At 37.4% G+C, this 22,338-nt stretch overlaps 1 protein-coding gene across 2 annotated transcripts in view; it reads right to left on the bottom strand.

Annotated features, from left to right (window-relative positions):
• Nucleotides 1-22,338, bottom strand: part of DLAT (dihydrolipoamide S-acetyltransferase) — a 26,664-nt gene extending 4,326 nt beyond the window's left edge. Inside the window, exons 1-13 of one of the 2 annotated variants that reach the window (XM_081061638.1) lie at nucleotides 21,969-22,338; nucleotides 21,429-21,530; nucleotides 20,979-21,103; nucleotides 20,656-20,809; nucleotides 18,391-18,517; nucleotides 16,449-16,636; nucleotides 15,340-15,493; nucleotides 10,812-10,879; nucleotides 9,861-9,953; nucleotides 9,415-9,522; nucleotides 4,462-4,577; nucleotides 1,121-1,283; nucleotides 422-558 (exon numbers count right to left, since the gene is read on the bottom strand). In XM_081061638.1, the coding sequence (XP_080917764.1) occupies nucleotides 422-558; nucleotides 1,121-1,283; nucleotides 4,462-4,577; nucleotides 9,415-9,522; nucleotides 9,861-9,953; nucleotides 10,812-10,879; nucleotides 15,340-15,493; nucleotides 16,449-16,636; nucleotides 18,391-18,517; nucleotides 20,656-20,809; nucleotides 20,979-21,103; nucleotides 21,429-21,530; nucleotides 21,969-22,247 (1,814 nt within the window). In that variant the 5' untranslated portion in view covers nucleotides 22,248-22,338. Of the gene's footprint in view, nucleotides 1-421; nucleotides 559-1,120; nucleotides 1,284-4,461; nucleotides 4,578-9,414; nucleotides 9,523-9,860; nucleotides 9,954-10,811; nucleotides 10,880-15,339; nucleotides 15,494-16,448; nucleotides 16,637-18,390; nucleotides 18,518-20,655; nucleotides 20,810-20,978; nucleotides 21,104-21,428; nucleotides 21,531-21,577; nucleotides 21,673-21,968 lie in introns of those variants that run through there. The other variant, XM_081061639.1, reaches the window with a different exon arrangement.

Below are 22,338 nucleotides of genomic sequence, written 5' to 3'. Positions count from 1 at the left end.
AATAGCTTGAAGAAACAGACCAAACAGAGAGCATGGGTTGGCAAACTATAGGCCACAGGCCACATCCCACCAAATGCAGGTTTGCTGGAATTCATTTACCTATGACTACTTTCACACTGTAATGCAGTATTTGCAACAGAGACCACATGACCCACAAAGCTTAAAATATTCACTATCTGGCTCTTTGAGAAAAAAGTATGGTGACCGCTGTCCTACAGTAAATAAGGCTTCCCATCTCAAACATTAATTGCATTTAGTAAAATAAGAAGAGCTGCTGTCCTGAGAAACTTCATTCTATACTTAAACCTGACTCTACCTGAAGCTCCAATATGCCATGACAATAATTATAAAACTGAGACTCAAAAACAGGTATAATGTAAGGAAAATAAGCTTTCAACTCCCCCTCTATTTTGGCACTTACCCTTTTTCATTATCTGCTGGAACCAGTCTATCCTCTGAAGCACCAATTGCCAAAATACATGCTTGAGGTGGATTGATAATAGCAGAGAAGTTCTTAATTCCAAACATTCCTAAATTGGAGATTGTGAAAGTGCCACCCTAGAGGAAAGAAAATTAAAAATAGATCATATTAATTGCTTAACGTAAATCTGAAAAAATGACAAACATTTTGTGAAAAGACCTTAAGATAATCTTTTACTTTAAGAAAGCACTCTGAACTACCATTGGAAAAAAAAAGGGAGGGGGGAGGAATGGAAGTATATGAAGTGAGATTTGTTAATTAGCTTGATTGTGATCATTTCACAATGTATACACATATCAAAACATCAAACTGTACACCTTAAATTTATATAATTATTTGCTAATTATAGATGAATAAAGCTGAAAGAGGGGAAAAAAAGGTCTGAATGGAACTCTCTACTGAAAATATACAACCATTACAATATGGACAAAAGTCAGTCGTGTGGCTTTTGTACACTAGTTGGAAAACGTCTTATTTTCAGCTTTTGATAGGTTATTCAATTTTTTCTTTATTTTCAGGACCTGTGTTAATGAGAATACAGGGCAGAATCAAAAGGTAGAATATGCAATAAAAGCATAATGCCAACCTTAAAAATAATGTAATTCTTAACATTCAGAAGGTAAATAAATAGCAGCTTACCTGGAATTCCTGTGGCTGTAGTTTACCCTCTCGTGCTTTGGTTGCTAAAGAAACAACATCATTAGCAATGGTTTCCAGTCCTTTAATATGGGCATTAAATACAATAGGTGTGATGAGTCCTGCAGGAGTACTGACGGCAACACTGATATCAACAACATGATTTCTATTTAAAAAGAAAAAAGAAAAGGAAAGCTCAATAATCATCAGTATTGGTTGATTGTGTGTCACGTTAAGAGCTTATGTGTCATGTTAAGTAAGAATATTGATATTTACTTCAGTTTGTACTACTCTTCAGCGAGACAGGTATCTTTCCTGGTTTTTACATTCTGCTGTGCCCCTCCTTGACTTACACGTTTAGAATGAAAAATGTGTCAGTAGGTTGGTTTTACATGCAATCTCTCAACCCCTGCCCATTTGCCTCTCCTAACATATGGGTGTAAGAGGAAAAAAAGGCTCAGCACTCAAAGTGAGAATTAAAAAGGAATTCCGTAGATTTTGAGATAAAGTGGATTGGCTGGAGTTGAGTCTGCAAGCAGAGCATGAGCAGATGAAAGGAAGAGTGAAGGGAAAGGTTCCCTTTCACTGCATTGTGGGCGAAACAGGAGTTCTCAGGATGTAGGGTGGTAGCACCTCAAAACATAAGATTCCTAATATTTTCTATGCCACGGGCATCTTTGCATTTGGGTCCCTTCTCAGAATATGTGTATTTTTTAACACAGAAATACTCAAGTCACCAAATAATCCTCCCTAAAAAACTAAAAACAAGTATAGTGAAATTTAGTTATCAAATTATTCAAAAAATGAAATTGCGTTGTATGTGCTATTGTATTAACTCATTAATAAGAACCTGCAGCAGGCTAATGATGGCTATAATATTAAAGTAGTGATAAGCAAAACAGTATTTTAAGATACTTGCAACAACTACAATGTGATATGAAAATTACTGATTTTTACTGGTCATCACAAGTACTATTAATACCTCTTTGATTTGTTCTCTACATTTTTAACAAGAGGAAATGCTACATTTCAGTTACAGGTTAATGGAAAACACTGATTCTTTCCACCATCCACGTTCCCAGACTCCTGAATTGTATCCAGTCTCCTTGGGCATTTGTGTAAGGGCCCCTGGTAAAGTATTGTGTAATCAAGAAAAAGTTAAAACTTCATATGAAGGAAAACTCCAGCTCTTTCTAGGCACAAACTTTAGAAGATTATGGGTACCAAATCCCAAAATATACCCAAGCTGACCAGAATGCCCAAGCTTGCCAAAGGCAGCAGGCTTCTCTGCCAATTGCAAACAAAGGGACCCGCTGGAATAACGCAGTATGAGACCCTTAGTGGCTACCACAGCTGGGCTCTGGCCAAGGTATCACACTGCAAATACTTTCTTAATTAAATTATGGCGTTTTAGTACAATATTATTTGTTTATTGTATGGTGTTTCTATCTTGTTTAACACTAAATCCAGCAAACAGTACATGTTCAATAAATATTTGTCAAATGGCTGTATAAACAAATGAATGAAGGGCATTTGGTAAGAATCAATGAACAATTCATAGAACTTGCCCTGCTAGCTCGATTCTTTGATCTAAGTCGTGCTTTCTTTAGATATTCTTAAAAGGCTAAATATAAATTTACCCCATGACCCAGCAATTCCACTCTAAGGAATCTACTGAAGAGAAATGAAAATATACATCAACATGCATTATACGTAAATATTCATAACAACTCTCTAAAAGGTATGTCTATGTCTTGATCCCAGAATCTATCAATGTGAACCTATTTAGTAAAAATGTCTTTTCAGGTATAATTAAGATCTTGAGATAAGATCATCCTGGTTTATCTGGATGGGCCCTAAATCCAATGCCAAGTGTCCTTGCAAGAGACAGCAAAGACAGAAACACAGAGAAAAGGCCATGTGAAGGTAGAGGCAGAGGTTGGAGTTATGAAGCCACAAGCCAAGGAATGCCTGGAGCCACCACAACTGGAACCAGCAAGAATAGTTCCTCCCCTAAAGCTCCTGGAGGGAGCACAGCCCTGCTGACATCTTGATTTCAGACTTCTGGCCTTCAGAACTATACTAGAATAAATTTTCGTTTTAAGCCACAAATTTTGTGGTAATTTATAATGGCAGCCCTAGGAAACTGTAATAGTAAGTCCCTCATGTTCTCCAAGAGGGGGGTGACAAAGGAAAAAGTTAGAATCAGTGGATCAGCAGCTAATATGTGTGACAAGACTGAAAAGTTTAGAATTCTCTTGGGGAGTTTCAGAAAGAATTCATGAATACATAGAAAACTAGCCCTCTCTTAGGCAATCATTAAAATCAAGTTAGTATTCAGTGTTCTGTCAGTCATGAACAACATTTTCATAAAATATTGATTTAACCAAAATTTGTGCTATAATCAATTTGGTAGAATGATGGTTTGTGTGTGTGTGTACAACAAAGCTAAATTTAATCTCTTAACCTTCTTTAATAGGAAGTCAGTCAATAAAGTAAGAGAAATGAAAAAAATCCATAAAAACAGAAAAATGTTATTTAGAAATAATGAAGGTAAATACCAGAAGAAATAAAAGTTTAAAAGTTGTGTTTCCCTTTGGGAGTGCACCTCAGATTAAAGGTTGACTAGGTCACTATAAGCCATGGAGCAATATTCTAATATATATACTATTATTTTAATAAAAATTAAGTTGATGATAATAATAATAATAATAATAATAATAATAATAATAGTAATATAAAAGAGTCTACATAGTAGAAAAGGCCTGGGCTTAGAAGTCAGAATACTGATTCCGATCACAGTTCTGCTATTTACTAACATATTAACTCAGGGAAAGTTAAATTTAACTCACTGAACCTCAATTTCTTCAAATAGAAAATGGGAGTGCAATCGCCTAACTTAAAGAGTATAAGGTGGTCATAAGGATTAAATAAGACATCATGCGAAAGATACCTGAGCAAAGTCACATGCCACTACAACATTAACAAATACTGTTATATAGTTTGTTTGCAATGTTGTTCCCCCCACCAAGTTCAGCAGAACTAACTGGTGAACAAAAACCATCTCAACCCTGCTTTGGAAGAGTCATTACCAAATTAATTATACGTATCTATATACTTATCTTCCTTTCCTGAACTCATATAAAGAATTTATAATCTTTACTAAGGAAATTTAGCACTATCTCCTAAGTAGTTTTATGTAGTTTTCAAATTTTTTTACCTATGGAAGTCACCTCTCCCTCTGTATTTCATTTCTCCTTACCCCCTATACTCCTACTTATACATGAGATAACACAAGAAAACTGCTGATGGATATATACCTTCCCCAGCAGTGTTATACTCACTGTCTTATAACTGTATCCAGCCAAGAAGAATTTGCTTCAGGAACTTTTAAACATGCCAAAGCGGAAGCTTTTATGATGAAGTCATTGACAGAAATTTTGCTTTTCCCTTCTAACATCTGCAAAGACAAGAAACCATTGTCGTTTCTTAAATTCTCTTCCCAAAGACTGAAACTATAATCTTGAGAAAGGATGGAGGGTAGGGGAGGGAGGCATATACAAATGTCCTGAAAGATGAGAAATCAAAAGTTGTTTTCCGTCTTTTTTATTTTTTTTTTAAAGATTTTATTGGGGAAGGGGAACAGGACTTTATTGGGGAACAGTGTGTACTTCCAGACTTTTTTTTCCAAGTCAAGTTGTCCTTTCAGTCTTAGTTGTGGCGGGCGCAGCTCAGCTCAGGTCCAGTTGCCCTTGCTAGTTGCAGGGGGTGCAGCCCACCATCCCTTGCGGGAGTCCAACCGGCAACCTTGTGGTTGAGAGGACGTGCTCCAACCAACTGAGCCATCCGGGAGCTCAGCGGCAGCTCAGCTCAAGGTCCCATGTTCAATCTTAGTTGCAGGGGCGCTGCCCACCATCCCTTGCGGGACTCGAGGAATCAAACTGGCAACCTTGTGGTTGAGAGCCCACTGGCCCATGTGGGAATCGAACTGGCAGCCTTCGGAGTTAGGAGCACGGAGCTCTAACTGCCTGAGCCACCGGGCCGGCCCTTTCCGTCTTTTTTTTAATGTAGGTCTCTATGGATATGTTTCCTGCTAAGCACTACCTTAGCTGCATCCCATACATTATGGTATATTATGTCTTCATTTTCATTTACATCAACAAAAGCAAAAGTTGGTTCTTTGAAAACATCAACAAAACAACGAATGTTTAGCTACAGTGATAAAGAAAAAGAAGATTCAAATTACTAAAACCAGAAATGAAGTAGGGGATACTGCTACCATGTTTCCTCAAAAATAAGACCTACCCAGACAATTAACTCTAATGCGTCTTTTGGAGCAAAAATTAATATAAGACCCGGTCTTACTATAAGACCCGGTCTTTAAGGATTCATATGATATGATATAATATGATATGATATGATATGATGATATATTGTAATGTAATAAATATAATAATACCGGGTTTTATATAAGACCAGGTCTTACATTAATTTTTGCTCCAAAAGACATATCAGAGCTGATTGTCCAGCTAGGTCTTATTTTCGGAGAAATAGGCTATCTACCTTATAGAAATAAAAAGGATTATAGATAATACTACGGACAGCCAGGTGCCAACAAATTAGATAACCTAGATGAAATGGAGAAACTCCTAGAAAGATACACACTACCAAAACTAAATAAAAAAGAAATAGAACCTCTCAACTTATCTATAATTACTAAAGAGAATGAATTGATAATAAAAAACTACCTAAACAGAAAAGCCTAGACCCAAGTGGCTTTGCTGGTAAATTATGCCAAACATTTAAAGAAGAAGTAATATCAACTCTTCACAAACTCTGGCAAAAAAAAAAAAAAAAAAAAAAAGAAAGAAAACACTTCCCCATTCATTTTGAAGCCAGTGTTAGCCTGATACCAAAACTAGACCAAGATATCACAATAAAAAAAGGAAACAAAAATTCTACAGATCAATCTCTCTTCTGAATACAGATACAAAAATCCTCAAAACAAAATTCTAGCAAACCAAATCCAGCAATATATGAAAAGTATTATTCACCATGACCAAATGGGATTTGTCCCAGGAATTCAAGGTTGCTTTAATATCTGAAAATCAATTAATGTAATAATGTCCTAACAGAATATATATAGGACACTATACACAGGACTAGACACTATATATAGGACACTACATATATAGACACTATATATAGGACAATAGACACAGAAAAACCGTTTGACAAAATTCAACACCCCTTCAAATTAAAAACATCAACTAGTAATAGAAAGGAACTTCCTGATGATAAAACAGATCTACGAAAACTTCACAATCTATTATACTTCAGTGGTAAAAAACTTCCCCCTATGATCAAGAACAAGACCAGGATGCCCACTCTTGCCACTTCTATTCAACATTCTATTAGATGTACAAGGCAGAGAAGTTGGGCATTAAAAAGAAATGACAGGCATCCAGACTACAAAGGAAAAAGCAAAAACTACCTCTACTTGCAGATGACATGACTCTGTATATAGAAAATCCTAAGAAACACACTAAAAAACAAGATTACAGGAAACAAGATCAATATATAAAAGTCAACTGCAGCAATGAACAATTGGAAAATAAAATTTACAATAGTATTAAAAAGAATAAACACCCAGGAATAAATTTAACAAAGAAGTACAAAAACTTGTACTCCAAAACTGCAAAAATTGTTGAAAGAAACTAAAGAACTAAGTAAATGGAAAGACATCCCATATTCATGGAGTGGGAACACTTAATAGTGTTAACATGGCAATACTCCTCAAATTGATCTACAGAGTCGATGAAATCCTTACCCCTATCAGAAATATCCAGAATAGGCAAATCTATAAGACAGAAAGTAGATTAGTGGTTGCCTAGGACTGGGGAGGATGGGAGGATTGGGGCTGGGGTTACAGCTAAGAGATGTATGGTTTCATTTAGGGACGATGAAAATGTTCTAAAATTTATTGTGGTGATTGTCACACAACTCCAAATATACTAAAAAACCACTGAACTGTAAACTTCAAATGGGTGGATGGTATGCTGTTTAATATATCTAAATAAATTTTTAAAAGAATTATATAAAACAATACACTGGACATATTTTCATGCCCAAGTACCAAATAAATTTATTGTAAAATGATTTTAATATTTTGAAAATAAAAGTATGCCATCATCTTTATCCCCTGTAGCCAGTTACCAAGCTGTACTGACTGCTTCCTTCACTCATTCATGCATCTAATATCCGGAAGTCTACTCTACTGGGCATGTACCTCTAAAGCCCTGGATATAAAGCAGTGAAAAAAATAGGTAAAAATTCTACTCTCAGGTAGCTTACATTCTAAAGGGGATGGATAGACAAGAAATAAGTGAAACATAGTATGTTACGCAGTGTTAAGTGCTAAGAAGAAAAATAAAGCAGGGAAAAAGAACTAAAGAGAGAACTCATCATTCACCTCACTCAGCTTCCCTTAACTTTAGAATAAGGTGACCAGAGAAAACCAAAGAAGGTTGTACTGAGTAAAATCCTTAAGGAGGAGGAGGAGGAATGAAGCCAGGAAGATACTAAAGGAAGGTATTCCATGCAAAGGGAACAGCAAGTGCGAAGGGCCTAAAGTAGAAGTGTACAGGTGGCGTGTGGCAGAACAGCAAGGCAACCACTGTGTCTGCAGCAGAGTGAGCAATTGGGAAAGTAGTAGGAGAGGAAGTCCAGAGGTTACAGACAGCCAGTATAAGGCCCTGTGTGCCACTCTAAGGAGTATACCTTTCACTTTTCACCCACGTCCTTGAAAATATCAGATTCCTCTCTCCTATTCCATTCTTAATGCAACCCTCTAATACAGACCCTTATCACTTCATGATTATATGACAAGCAAAAACAGTCTCGGACATTAAGATATGCCAGTATATATATATATTAGACTAACTTTTCTTAAAATATTGCTATCATCATGTCACTTTTACTGGTGTTTAATTCATCAAGTCCAAATTATTCTGCTTATAAATCAAGGTCTTCCCTAAACCAACAACTATGTATCCACTCTAGAGACTCAGGTAACTTATCTCCCACATATTCTGTATCTATTTGTTGTTTTTAAAGCACTTCAACTTTATGATATTCCATCATGACAATGAACTTCCTTCAGCTTTTTGCCAATCCAAATGCTTCCTATGCTCCATGGCTCAACCAAGTTCTCCCTATACCATTGTAAATTCCCCAACTGCTTTCAGTGGTCTCCCCTTTCTCTGAACTCCTATAACACTTAACATATATACAATGTAATCTAGCAGATGAGGAGCATTACCATAAAGAAACTGGTCTACAAATGAATACTTTTACTTTAATAAAAATTGCCTCGGGGGCAGCCCGGTGGCCCATGTGGTTAGAGCTCCGCGCTCCTCACTCCAAAGGCTGCCGGTTCGATTCCCACATGGGCCAGTGGGCTCTCAACCACAAGGTTGTCAGTTCAATTCCTCGAGTCCCGCAAAGGATGGTGGGCAGCGCCCCCTGCAACTAAGATTGAACACGGCACCTTGAGCTGAGCTGCCTCCTGGATGGCTCAGTTGGTCGGAGCGTGTCCTCTCAACTACAAGGTTGCCGGTTGGACTCCCGCAAGGGATGGTGGGCTGTGCCCCCTGCAACTAGTAATGGCAACTGGACCTGGAGCTGAGCTGCGCCCTCCACAACTAAGATTGAAAGGACAACAACTTGACTTGGAAAAAAAAAAGTCCTAGAAGTACACACTGTTCCTCAATAAAGTCCTGTACCCCTTCCCCAATAAAATCTTTAAAAAAAAAAAAAAAAAGTGAGTAGTGACAGCCAGGCATAAAAAAGGAAATAAATAAATAAAAATTGCCTCCTCTCTTTCACATGCATTATCTCTTCAATTAAATTATCAATTCATGGAGGAGTTTTATGCCTTATGCTGAATTCCCAAAAGTGCCTCAGGCTAAAAGTGCCTAAGTGCTTGATACTTAACTATAAACACAAAGTAAACATACTGTTTCTTACCTATCAAAAGACTCAAGTAGTCTCACAGAATCAGTGACTCTGCTAGGCTAAAACGGATCCATGGATCAACTTTAAATGATAAGCTTTAATCAAGGGTTAGAAGATGAAAATTCTCCAGGACAGTCTTTACAAGTTAAAATTAAGATGACACCCATCTCCTACCATCAACTGACATACTGTTACAAAAAATATGGGCAAAAATATCAATATTTAGTGGGGAAAAACAAAATTTTTAGAATTTATAGAATTGGAATTTCCAGACCTTTTACCTTATTAAGTTCTTTCCGTACCAACAAAACTTCTCCCATATTGACATCAACAGAAAGGTAATAATGAGGTATGGTTTGCTTAGATTGCATTAACCGCTGTGCAATAACCTGAAATCAAAGAGATTCCAGTCAATTATCACGAGTTGAGATGAAACCTTACCTAATTCAGGACTCTGTTTGACCTTATATCCTGCTCCCTGGTAATGCTTACCTCAAGCATTACTAGATTTGGAACACGGAGGACTCCACCATATCTTAGCCCCTTCTAATAGGATTGAATCAGAACACAGTATTTGTTTATCCCAAGTATTTAACTGGCCAAACCAAACATCCCTTAAACTAATCATCTAAGATACCCAACTAAAAAAAGTCTCTGTGTTTCAAACTATGGATGCAATAAACATGTCCTCAACAGCTTTAGCTCCAGATTTAGGTAACACACTTACTCGACGAATGTTGCTGATCGGGATATCCGTGAAGACACCTGTAGGAACTGGTGTCACTCCTGGACTTGGGGGAGGTACAGCAGCTGCGGGGGCCTACGGGAAGGGAAAAATGCTTTCAGTAACTGGGGCTCAGTCTTAACGAGCAACTGGGAACAACTACTAGTGACTCTTTTCCAGATGACAAAGTGAAAATTAAACGGCTTACAGAAAAACAGCTATTTCTAGCCAAAGGGAGCAAAATGGACTCAGATTTGGATGTGCTTTGTTTTTAATTTTTATACTTAGCATTCTGTAATCATGTTTTAAGTGTCATTGTTCTTTGAGCCAGAATATGTTTAATGAGTAGTTTATGTCAAAATAATTTTGTTTTTGCAAAATTATCTTCAAGAAAAGCAATCAAAGCTTTTCTTGAATTAAGTTGAAAAGACTGAGATAAATATACACAAAGTAATTCATTTTCCTGAAGAGTGTTAAGAAAAAACAATGACAAATCTTTCATTTTGAAGTAAACGTCTAAATAACTAAATCATTTTTCTTACTTTTAGCTTATTATCTTAGCACCTTAACCAATCAAACAGAAGTTGGCTATGTGAATTTAATCCCTGTGTGGATTATTAACCAAATAAAACTCAAACCCTAATTAACCGACTTCCAAACATGCTTTTAAAAACAGGGCTTGAATGAAAAGGAGAGGATGCATTAGAAAAAAATTTAGTATCACTACTCAAAAAAACCCAATTTGGAATGTATGTCCATGTAATATATCATCTTTGCTTTTGCAGATGAATGACATCACATTTATATCTATATATTGTCAGCCAGTGAAATTAGACAAAAGAAAACATTCATAAATAATGTATGTTTCATTCATAAATAATGTATGAAAGGGTCTAACAGGCTGGACAAAGCACTTTGCAGGGACAAATGGGGGGGAAGCCCAATGTAACTCACAGGAGCAGCTTTAGAAGGCACAAAAGAGTCGATGTCCTTCTTGATGATTCTGCCTTCTGGTCCTGTTCCTGGAAGAGATACATAAATACCACACAGATGAGAGCCTACTGCTGAGTCCTCAAAGAGACCTACACTGTGATCGGGAAGTGCAAGTTTCCAAGGGTTCTCTACCAAAGACCCTCTGAAGGAACCAAAGCCTTAATCGTGCCCCTTAAAGTTCTCCCTAAAAACACTAGCTTCTTTCAATTATTCATTTTAATTAACACAAAGTTGATCTTGTTTGATCTGTAGTGGTACTTTTCTTTTTAACTATAGCAAGTATCCTCTTTCAAAGTTTTATCTAATTAAGTTGTACTTTATTTTTTTATAATATCTTCTTTACATTTAAATCAGGAAATACCAGTATAAGGACAATGCTAAATACAATTTATACCTCCAGGAAGAATTCTAGGTGCCTCCTCCTGGTTAGCTCAAAAAAACCCTTCTGAACCCTAAAATAGATCTCATTTGGGTCTACCTTCATTTGACCATAAAGAATTCCCTTTGTACAGAGTTGACAGACATAACAATTGTTTTAGATAAACCAGGCAAGTCAATTTTTTTACCCCAAAACAGCATGAATAAATCTTAATTGTAATGATCTCATCTTTAGAATCACTCATTCCTTACGTGGTCTCCATTTTTCATAGCTTTCTCACAGTAGCTGAGGCTCCAAACTGGCCTGTGTTAGAGACTCTGAAGGAAATGAGTACAATGCCACACATGAGAAAACGTCTTCCAAGTTCTCTCAATAGGCTTAATTTCATTTACAATTTCCTTCCTCCTCCCATCCACAACCTCTTAGGTTTAACTTCAGACCCAAGTGGATAATCCTGAACCTTAATTCTAAGGAGATTCAGAATTTAGTTATTAAAATACCTTTTACACTGGCCCACTTCTAGAAAAAATTTGATCAAATTGATTCATCTTCCCCCAAGGCAGACTTTTAAAAGGATTCTCGTTGTATGCAGTTCGTCCCAACTCCTTTCCTTCATTATGAAAACTGAGTTGGCTAGGACTGTGTTTATCCTCACCAGGAGCTCTAGAACAGAGGTAGCAGTACCCCTATTAGATTCCCCTCCTTTACAAAAGACAGAAACCATAACCTCCCCTTAAACCAAGGCTGATTTGGATACTGCAACCCCTCAAAAGGAGGATAGCTACAGTAGTACCACCTGCCTCATGGTAACCTTCAGCCACCAGTAAGAATTTCCTATTACTGTGTTTCCCCGAAAATAAGACCTACCCCAAAAATAAGCCCCCATTAAGATCATCAGCCAAATGGACGCATTTAGTACGTTATGACGATGTTCCAGAAGATGATGACATGACTGTATTTGAATAAATGTAGATTGTTGTACATGAACAAATAAGACATCTCCTGAGAATACGCCCTAATGCGTCTTTTGGAGCAAAAATTAATATAAAACTCGGTCTTATTTTCAAGGAAATACAGTATAAGACCCTGTCTTATTTTCGGGGAAACCCGGTAGGAGTTAGTTGATATCTTTAAAATTCTTTTGCCTATATCCCTAAGAAGTTACAACAGGCCATCATAAAGCAATGTGGTAAAAAGGGAATACTAGCCTAGGAGTAAAAAATGTAGGGTTTTTGTCAAACATAAACTAGACAGATTAACTATAGTCACTTAACTTCATCTTGTCTTCTGCCTCGGCTGTAGGATAGAGATTATATACTACCAGCCCTGCTCACAGGAACGTTGAGGATGAAATGGAATAGTGATTGACAGTTATAAAAACAGTCACGGGGATGTCAAGTACAGCAAGGGAATATAGTCAATAATATTGTATTAACTACGGTGTCAGATGGGTGCTAGATTTATGGGGTGATCACTTCATAAATTATGTATCAATAAATGTCTAGTAACTAAGTTGCACACCTGAAACTAATATAATATTGTCAATGGCAACTGAAAAATTAAAAATTTTTAAAATAAGATAATGATATGCAAATGCCCTGCATCAAAGCAACACAAGACATAACGTGGGTAGCTTTGAGACAAGCCAAATTCTGAACATTAGGATTCAGGATTTAAAGTTTTTTCCCAACTGAGGGCTGCTAGATGACGGGGGGTGGGGATAAGGGGGAAGGTGAAGGGATTAGAAAGCACAGTCAGTAACCACAAGTTGGCCACGGGCATACGACAGTCAATTTGGGGAAATGTAATCAATAATGTGAAGATTTTGTAGGGTGTCCGATGGTTATTACAAGTGTGGGATGCTACCACCACATTGGGGTAGGAGTCAAGGATGTTGCTAAACATCTAACAATGCATAGGACACACACCACCACCCTCCCAAACAATTATCTAGTCAAAAATGTCAATAGTGCCACAGTTGAGAAACTCTATACTAGACCCATTCTCCTATCACTCATTTTCAAAAGTCCTCTCTTGAACCTCTACCTTCCCAAAGTTATACCTCTATTTCTATGCTTTTCTTCATAACAAAGCTTCCTGAATGATTTGTCCAAATGCTATCTTATCTCTTCTTCATCCATTTTTCACTTTTCAACCCATCCAGGCTGGCTTCCATCACACCTTTCTTTTGAAATTACTGTTGCCAAGTCCCCATCTCTAATCTTTGACTAAGTTCTGTTGATTCTATGTCAAAAATGTATCTAGAAGCTACCCATTTCTTTCCACTCCCACCGCTGCTGTCTAACCTACCACGATTGGATCCAGAAACAGAACCTTAACAGATGCGTGGCTTTGAACCATCTGCAGAGTAGCCAAAATGATCTTTTAAAAATATTATGTTATTTCCTCATTTTAATCTTTCAGTGGCTTCCTTTTGTACTTTAAATCAAACTCAAATTCTATCACTACCATGACCTGTAAAGTCCTACATGTTCTCACCCCTTTATTCCTTTCCAACCTCATCTCCTACCACTAGACTTTTCTCACTATGCTCCATTATCATGGGCCACTTTTATGTTCCTCAAATATACCAGGCTCTTTCCCACTTCAGAATGTGTACTACTGGTCTCTCTGACCCAAATTCTTTTCCCCCAGTTTTTCACATGGTTGGCTCATAGTTGACTCCTTCTTATCTTCCAGGTCAGATCAAATGTCACTTCATCAGAAAGATCTTCCCCCATCACTCTATCTAAAAACAGCTGTAACTGCACATATATTCACCCTGTCACTCACTAATATATCATCTGGTTTATTTCTTTTTTAGCATTCAAATAATCTTATTTAATAATAATATTGTTATTATCATTATAGCTAATACCTATATATGCTTTCTATGTGCAGATATTATTTATTAACTTATTTAATCCTCACAACCTATAAGGTATCATTTGCATATACAGATGAAGAAACTGAGACACAAAAGGTCACATAGCTAGGGCACGGCAGAACTGGGGTTCAAACCCAAGCATTCCAGTAAGAGTCCATACTTGTAACTACTATACTATACTCCCTTTCTGTTCATTTAATTCTTTTTTGTTGGTAGTATAACCATCTGCAACTGAAATCTTGTGTCTTATGAGCAAATGTTGACTGCATAACAAAACCTCGATGAGTGTTTGTTTAAATAATAAATGAATCACCTAACTCTATCTGCATAATAAGAATACTGGGATTTTACCACTTATATCTTTATTAAGATTGCTAAATACCTAATAAATGGTCCTTCTTTATCTGTCTAAATTTTTCAGATGTAATTATTAACCCAATCCCTTCTCCCCTTAAAATGTATTCCAACTTACATTGCTGTCCCTGATTCTAATCACAGATATATAAAGTATAGTAATATACTAATGAACTAGCATTAAGATGGAAAAAAGGATCTTCCAACATTACAAGAATCCTCTGAGGTCCAAAAATTTATAACATCCTATTCTTGTGTTTTTGGAGATGGGCTTGCCTTCTAACCACATAACGAGACTGCAGACATGATAACCAGCGCTTAGTTCCCACAGCTAGACAATTGGGGAAATAACCACTATTTTCTCCAGTAATTAAGGATGGCAGAATATCAAAACAGAAAGCAACATAGGGTAGTTGGAAGAATACAGGCTTTAGAACTAAACAAATCTAGATTTGAATTGTAACTTTACTACTTAATAAGAAGGGAAATACCTTTAGAGTCTATTTTCTTATCCAAAAAATTGGGAATGCTGATTCTTACTTCAAAGTGTGTTATAAATTTAGTGTGGCATTACATGACTAGCACATATCGTGTTTCCCTGAAAATAAGACCTAGCCGGACCATCAGTTCTAATGTGTCTTTTGGAGCAAAAATTAATATAAGACCCGGTCTTATATCATATAAGACCCGCTCTTACAGTAAAAGAGACCAGGTCTTATATTAATTTTTGCTCCAAAAGACGCATTAGAGTTGATGGTCCGGCTAGGTCTTATTTTTGGGGAAACACAGTAGTTGTACTTGCTGGGCTTAAGGAAGAAGCTCAATAAAATTTTAGCTTTACAACTCCATTCCATAGAAAAAAGACTTACCTTTTACTTGTGTAAGGTCAATCCCTTTCTCTGCTGCCAATTTCTTTGCAAGAGGGCTAACAAACAACCTTCCCTTTGGTCCAGCAGGAGTAGCTGGGCGGGTGGCTGACGGTGTATGGGCTACAGGTTGGGGAGATGGAGGAACAGGGGCCACCTTTTTAAGAAAGTTACAGATTGTTAATTCACCACTGCAGAGATTGGTCTGAAAGATCAGGAGTTTACATTTTATTAAGTCAAAGGCATAGTAATTAAATAAACTTCACTTTTTTTCCTAAGATCATAATGCACATTTTCCCTACCTAGCCAACATAATATAGCCATATGAATAACAGCAATACTTTATGTCAAAGACAGAACAATGTCATCTTACTCCATAACATAGAGAGGCATAGAATTTAATATTTACATCACCAATGTAGTTTTTGTTTTTACTAACCTAATTTCAAAATAATAAATTATTCCATATTGAAAGTCCCTTAAGAAATAAACCAACACTACTACTTGCCAGCTATCCATGAATGTATGGCAGTCAGAAATCAAGTTTTCTCTGACAGAAATGTATGCCTACTCTAAACTATCGATGATTCTGGCATTCGCAGAAGCCTTGTTTTAGTGTTATCAGTGCTTGGAGTTCATACACATTCATGTTATAGGTATAGTATATAGTGTCAGACTCAATTCTATGCAAAACAAGCCATGTTATGCTAAGGTTCAAATGCATTACAAATATAAGGCTGATCCACCTTATGTGAATACCAAGAGGGTTGACAGTAACAAAGATAACATAGCAAATTCTATAAAAAATGGGGGAAAAAGCACTACCTTCCATATGCATATCTACACCTAAAGAAGAAAAGGAACGTCACCTCAACTATTTTCTCAGCAGGACTCAAGACAGCAGGAAAAAAAAGAAAGCTACAAGGATCAAATTATTTACTGGGTGAATGGCGCAGTGCCACACAACCTGTAGGTGTCCACAAATGTTAATTGACTATCTCCTTTCTTATTCATAGAATCTTAGAGCTGGAAGGAACCCAGAATATTATCTAATCTAATTACTCCGTTTAGAAAGGAATAAAATAAGAGTTCAATTATAAAAGTATACCCACCGGGGGTGGGGTAGGTGGTAGTGCTTGTGGTTTTAAATCAGTTACTTCAGTTGGCCTATAGTCAGCAAATGCTGGTATATCTGCCTCTTTTTCTACAATGATACAGAGTGGCGTTCCGAGAGGGACATCTCTTGTGCCTTCTGGGATCAAGATTTTTGCAAGGTAACCTTCTTCTTGTACTTCAAAACCTTAAATAGAAAGAAAAACCATTATGGATTCCACTATCCCACCAAACTCAAAGCACAGGTTTAAGTAAAAGGCTCTTCTTCAAACTAGCTGTATAACCTTTTGTAAGCTGTTTCACCTGTGTCTCAGCTTCTTTATCTACAAAATGGGGATAATAATAGTACCTACCTCACAGGGATGTTATGAAAATTAAATGAATTAATATTTTTCAAGTACTTAGAAACAGTACCAGGTACAAAGTAAACACTAAATAAATATCTATTAAATAAAAGTGTAAGAGATTATAGGTAGTGGTTAGTTCTAAACATTTTCTTAAAAACACCTCCAAGAGCAGTCCCTACGCAGACAAGACTCCACGATGTCACCAACTGTACTGTTAAAAGATCAAAACCACATGGATGTTAAATAAAGGAAGCTACCAGGCTTGACAGTGATGTGGGATTACACCCCTCAAAGCATCTTTGGAGTTTTTCAAAGATGTTATATTTGGAATTACATCAAATATTTTAATGTAAAGAAATACAGCATTATTAGGATTTCTATGGTGCTGACAACTAACATTTTACTCAGCTGCTACTTCTCTTACAAGGAACTCAAAACATGAAGGGTTGCAAAAGTAAAACTAAAGCCACTGCAGGGGACAACTTTGACCTTCTAGATCTTCGCTTTCTGTGGCATTGTGCCTCTCCCTGATGAACACATCTTTGATGAATCCTTCTATTTCCCAACTGAGAAATAATATCCGATAAAAGATATGCTTAGAAAGAAAGGACTCCAAGGACACAATAGGGTTTAAAGAGTCTGACTGAGGTAATACTTCTCTAGTGACTAGTCTGTAGAATACCAGCCTCTACAGTAATACTGGTATTCGAAGCAGATACTGGTATGCAAAGCAGATCTATTGTCATCAAGGTTTTTTGTTTGTTTCTTTCTTTTTAACAAATAGAACCTTTTCTTCTGATAAAATATTATGAGGGTAAAGCACAATATGCAAAAAGATAAAAAGGAGTTGTTGCCCTGGTGGAAGTGAGGGAGGGGACAGGGCACATTAGAGCCCTGCTTCTTAAGTCCTCCTTTGCCCCAAGATGCCATCAAGGAATCACTGGGTTTCAAACCAACGTTTTTATGATTTCAGAACACAATCTGAAAACAACCACTGCAGAGGATGCCCAGAATCTCCCACTGCCTCTTTGTGGACTGGACAGAAAAGAAATATATTTACCTATAAATACCTATAAACAGTAACACAAATATATGATTGTCTATGTGGGTTTTGTTCAGAACATAACAATTAATTAGAAAAGAAATACATGGAAATGTGATATCTAAATAGGTATATATATACACACATCAATCATTCTCAAACTATGAAAATAATCTAAATCCTAATTTGTTTTCCCTCAAATTCATCTTAAAGGTTTTGGTATTTCTTGCCTTACAAGTTATTTTCTCTTTTTCTCACTCGCCCACTTTAGACAATGGCAGTTCTGATATAGCTACTCAGTAACATAAGGCTAAACTCTGGCTTAAAAATAATCTCTAAGTTGACACATCCCTGATTCAATGAAAAGTGCAGTATAGAACTGACAAATCTGACCACGTGCACTTTTGTTATGAAATATCCTATTCCAGGAAATGAATCCCAAGAATTAAAATGTTTTATGTTATCACTCACTCATTATAGGATAGGGCGGCAATCCTCTTCCCTCATTGGAAAAGTCAGTGTCTCAACCATTAAGAGTTGAAGAAATCTCACCTATAGTGGCCTTGTCAGTCTCTATCTCTGCCAATAAGTCTCCTTCACTTAGCTTCTCACCCACTTTTTTTTCCCATCTCTGAACTGTGCCCATGGTCATGGTGGGAGAGAGGGCAGGAAGAACCACCTGTAGAAACAAAAATTATTGCTTAATACTAGGAAGCCTTGGATACAATAACACTCACGCAAGCTTAGTTTTATGGAATGATAGTGACTATGACAATCCAAATTCCCATCTGCCTGATATCCCCATAACAGCAAAAGCTCAGTGCTCAACAGTGTCCCACCAGTTAAATCATCCTTCAAACCGTAAGCCTTTATAGTATCAGCGATACTCTGACCCACCTCCCAAAGTTAAAAGCAATGCGCCGATGGGAAAGATTTCTTTCTAGACAGTCAAAACGAACTCTTCAATGTCCAAGCAAAGGTCCTCTTTTCATCTGTTTTAACACTTAGATTAAGCTAGAATTTTTCTTTTTCACAGAATGATCTTGGTCCAGACTATTCCATTAAAATTTTGCTGTGCCTGTATTAGCATCTACCTTTCTACTCAGAGGAAACGTCATTTCTCCCAACTTCCCAGACACATTTCCAAGATAAAAAAAACTAATATTAAGAACTGTTCTTTACAATACTCACTTCCACCTCAATACAATCTAAACGCCATATTGGCTGATCTAAATGTAAAATTGCTTTCCTATTTATATGGCTTGTGTGTTTACTGAAATTGGATGCTTACTTGATTATTATAGGTTTTATTTGCTGTCTTCTAAGTCATTTGTGTCTAATTAACAATAGGATTATACTGAGAGAAAATATCATTTCAACTGATGTCTCAGGAAGGGGGGAGAAAAAGTAAAACAAAACTCAGAACTCTAATCAAAAATTTTTTAAAAATGTTTTTCTTGATCAGGATTTGTCATCTTCATCTACTCTTAAAATGGAATACTACTAAGCCATAAAAAAGATGGAATATTGCCATTTGTGACAGCATGGATGGATCTTAAGACTATTATGCTAAGTAAAATAAGTCAGATAAAAAAAGAACAAGAACTATATGATTTCACTCATTATGTAGAATATAAAACAAAAGCAACAAATGAAACAAGCAAAACAAAAAAACAAACTCATAAATATAGACAACAGAATGGTGGTTACCAGAAGGAAGAGGAGAGGGGGAGGACGAAGAGTTAGCAAAGGGGGTCAAAGACAAGGTGATGGAAGGAGACTAGACTTCGGGTGGTGAACACATAATATATAGATGTTGTGTTATAAAGTTGTACACCTGAAATTTATATAATGCTATTAACCAATGTTATCCCAATAAATCTAATAATAATAATAAACCCTCACAAAAAAAATTAGTGGAGCTGGTAACTCTTTCTATATAGTATCATTAAGGATAATGAAGACACAACCCTAACACTTGCGTACAAAACCGCAGGCATAAAATGGAAAGAAATGAAGTAAGCCTTATGTAGTAAGACAGAATTTGCTGAACAGGATGAAATAAATATGTGAACTGAACACCAGGCAAAACTTCATTATGAATGAATGTTAATAACAGACCATGGAGTAGAACATTATGTCCAAAGGAAAAAAAAGGATTCCTATACAGAAATTTCTACAAATTAAGTGAAGTTAAAGTTCTAGTCTTAAACCTTTAGAAAAAGGCTATCTGGTTTTTATACATTTCCAGTATCTTAACTACTCATGGGATAACCCTAATAGTTAATAAATTGATTTAGTTTCTTAGAAACTGATTTAGTTAATAGAATCAACAGTGATTGTTGCCTTTAGCTTTGCTACAATGCTATTTTATATATATATATATATATATATATATATATATATATATATATATATTCTTTATTGTCAGTTTTCTCATTTAATACTACTGGACTTCACCCACTCTTAGAAAAGAGAATACCATACGTCAAAGGAAAACACCAATTGGGGACTTTCATTCAATAGACAGCACTAAGCCTACTAAAAGCTCTAGGTAGGGAGTATAAATGTGCTGCCAGTATGAAGATTATTATTAACTTGTATTTAGATCTAAGTTATAAAGGAACTGTCCAAGTTCACACACCTGGAAATAGCAACTAGGAATAAAAGTTGTCCATTTTCTTGTTTAAATTTCTATTTACTTTCAAATGACAAGAGGTAGCCATATTTAATGCCAGTTTCCAGAATGTCATAAGTTAAAAACTAATGAATAAATAATAAACTTTCTAGAGCAAACACCCAGAGGCTGAGCCTCACCTGCATGTGAGTGGGATATGAGCTACCAGGAGCCTGAGCAGAAGGTGTAGGTGGCGAAGCAGCAGCAGCAGGGGTTGGTGCTGGGGCTGCTTGTGGGGGAGGTGCTGCCGAGGAATCCAATGTGTAATTTTTAAAGGCCTCAATATCCTCAGGTCTAAGGAAGAGAAAAAATGCATAAGTACAAGGGGGTTTATAAAGCAGATTTAGCCCCTACATTAGTAGTCTTAAGGAGTTAAGTCTTTAACTCCTAATTTCTCAATTCTGGAGTTTTTCAAATTTTTCAAAATCACCTAAGTTCCAAAAACTAACAGGGCACTACTCACTTTTCAACTGTGATACAGATGACTGATCCAACCGGAACATCCCTGGTACCTTCAGCAACGAGTATCTTTGCCATGTAACACTCTTCCATGCTCTCAAATCCAACGGTCGCTTTATCCGTTTCCACCTTTTAACACAAAAGCAGGCGCTTAGCTTTGTGCTCCCAGTATGAAGATCATTATTAGTTTGTGTTTAGAATCATAGTTTCGTGAAGATAAAGCCTCTATCACAGATATGAAAGAAGGAAATTATTTTTTTAAATCTTAGCTAAAAATCAGTTTGGCTAGCTGTTGACCGCTTACCTAACCAATCTTCTTTAACATCAAGTTGTAAAAAACATCTAAGTTTCTTAAGCAAAAGGAGTAACTACCCACTCCGAAAGTTAATGCTCAGGTAGTGTAACTAATAAACCAGTCCCTTCTAACTCATTTCCATATTTTAAAACAACTTACCTCCGCAATTAGTTCACCCTCATTGATTTTGTCCCCCTCCTTTTTTTCCCAACGGGCTATGGTGCCTGCCTGCATTGTGGGGGAAAGAGAGGGCAACGGAACCTGGAGGAGAAAAAGGAGAAACGCGAAATTTTAAAAGGGCTACTTACCTCTCAGTCTGGTTTAATGTTTCATTCAATTCAATTTAATTTAACGCAAAGAGTTTGAGCTCCGCAACACGCTGGGCCCTGGGGATATAAAAGGAGTTCCAGCCACCAGCTCTCCAGTGACAGGCTTCCCGCTCCACAGTCCTGTGGGTCTGACAGAGCACGTACCTTAGCAGGCATCCACATACAGCCCCAGGTTTGGAGTTCTTTTTCCAAAGGAATTGATCAGGAGAGGGAACTCAAGAGCTATAGCAAAGTTGGGTATCGGAAAAGGGACAATGCACGTACTGGGAGGGGGTTGGAGGATTACTGGGGCCTCCGGGGGAAGATGCGAGGCCAAGAAGTCGGCCCTGAAGGACAACGGGGTCCCGCGAAGGACAGGTCTGGGTCTCACCTTCTGATGCGGGGGAAGACTGTACCAGCGACGGCCAGGAGATCGCAAAAGCTGCTGCAGGAAGCGATTCCGCTGTATGGCCGACGAGCTGGGGCGCCAGCCGCAGAGTGCCCGGACTCTGCCATACCCTGTGGGAGAGCTGTTGCAACGAGCCGCAGCTGGACCAACCCGCGGGGTCACGCACGGTGCCCCGGGTTCCTCCCGCACCGCCGTCCACCGAGGCCTGAATCCCGACGCGGGGGCCGCCTTCTGGGCCCGCCGCGCACAGACGCGCCACATAGTGCCAACGACCCCCACACCCCAAAACCAACGCCGTCTCCGAAGTGACCTCTCCAAGAGCAGTGCGGCGTTGCCGTCAGCCACGTCGCGC

Source organism: Rhinolophus hipposideros (genome assembly GCF_964194185.1).
Source record: "Rhinolophus hipposideros genome assembly, chromosome: 10".
In the NCBI taxonomy this organism is placed as follows: Eukaryota; Metazoa; Chordata; class Mammalia; order Chiroptera; family Rhinolophidae; genus Rhinolophus; species Rhinolophus hipposideros.
Note: the sequence above shows the minus strand (reverse complement) of the source record. Positions and strands in the feature narration are given on the sequence as shown.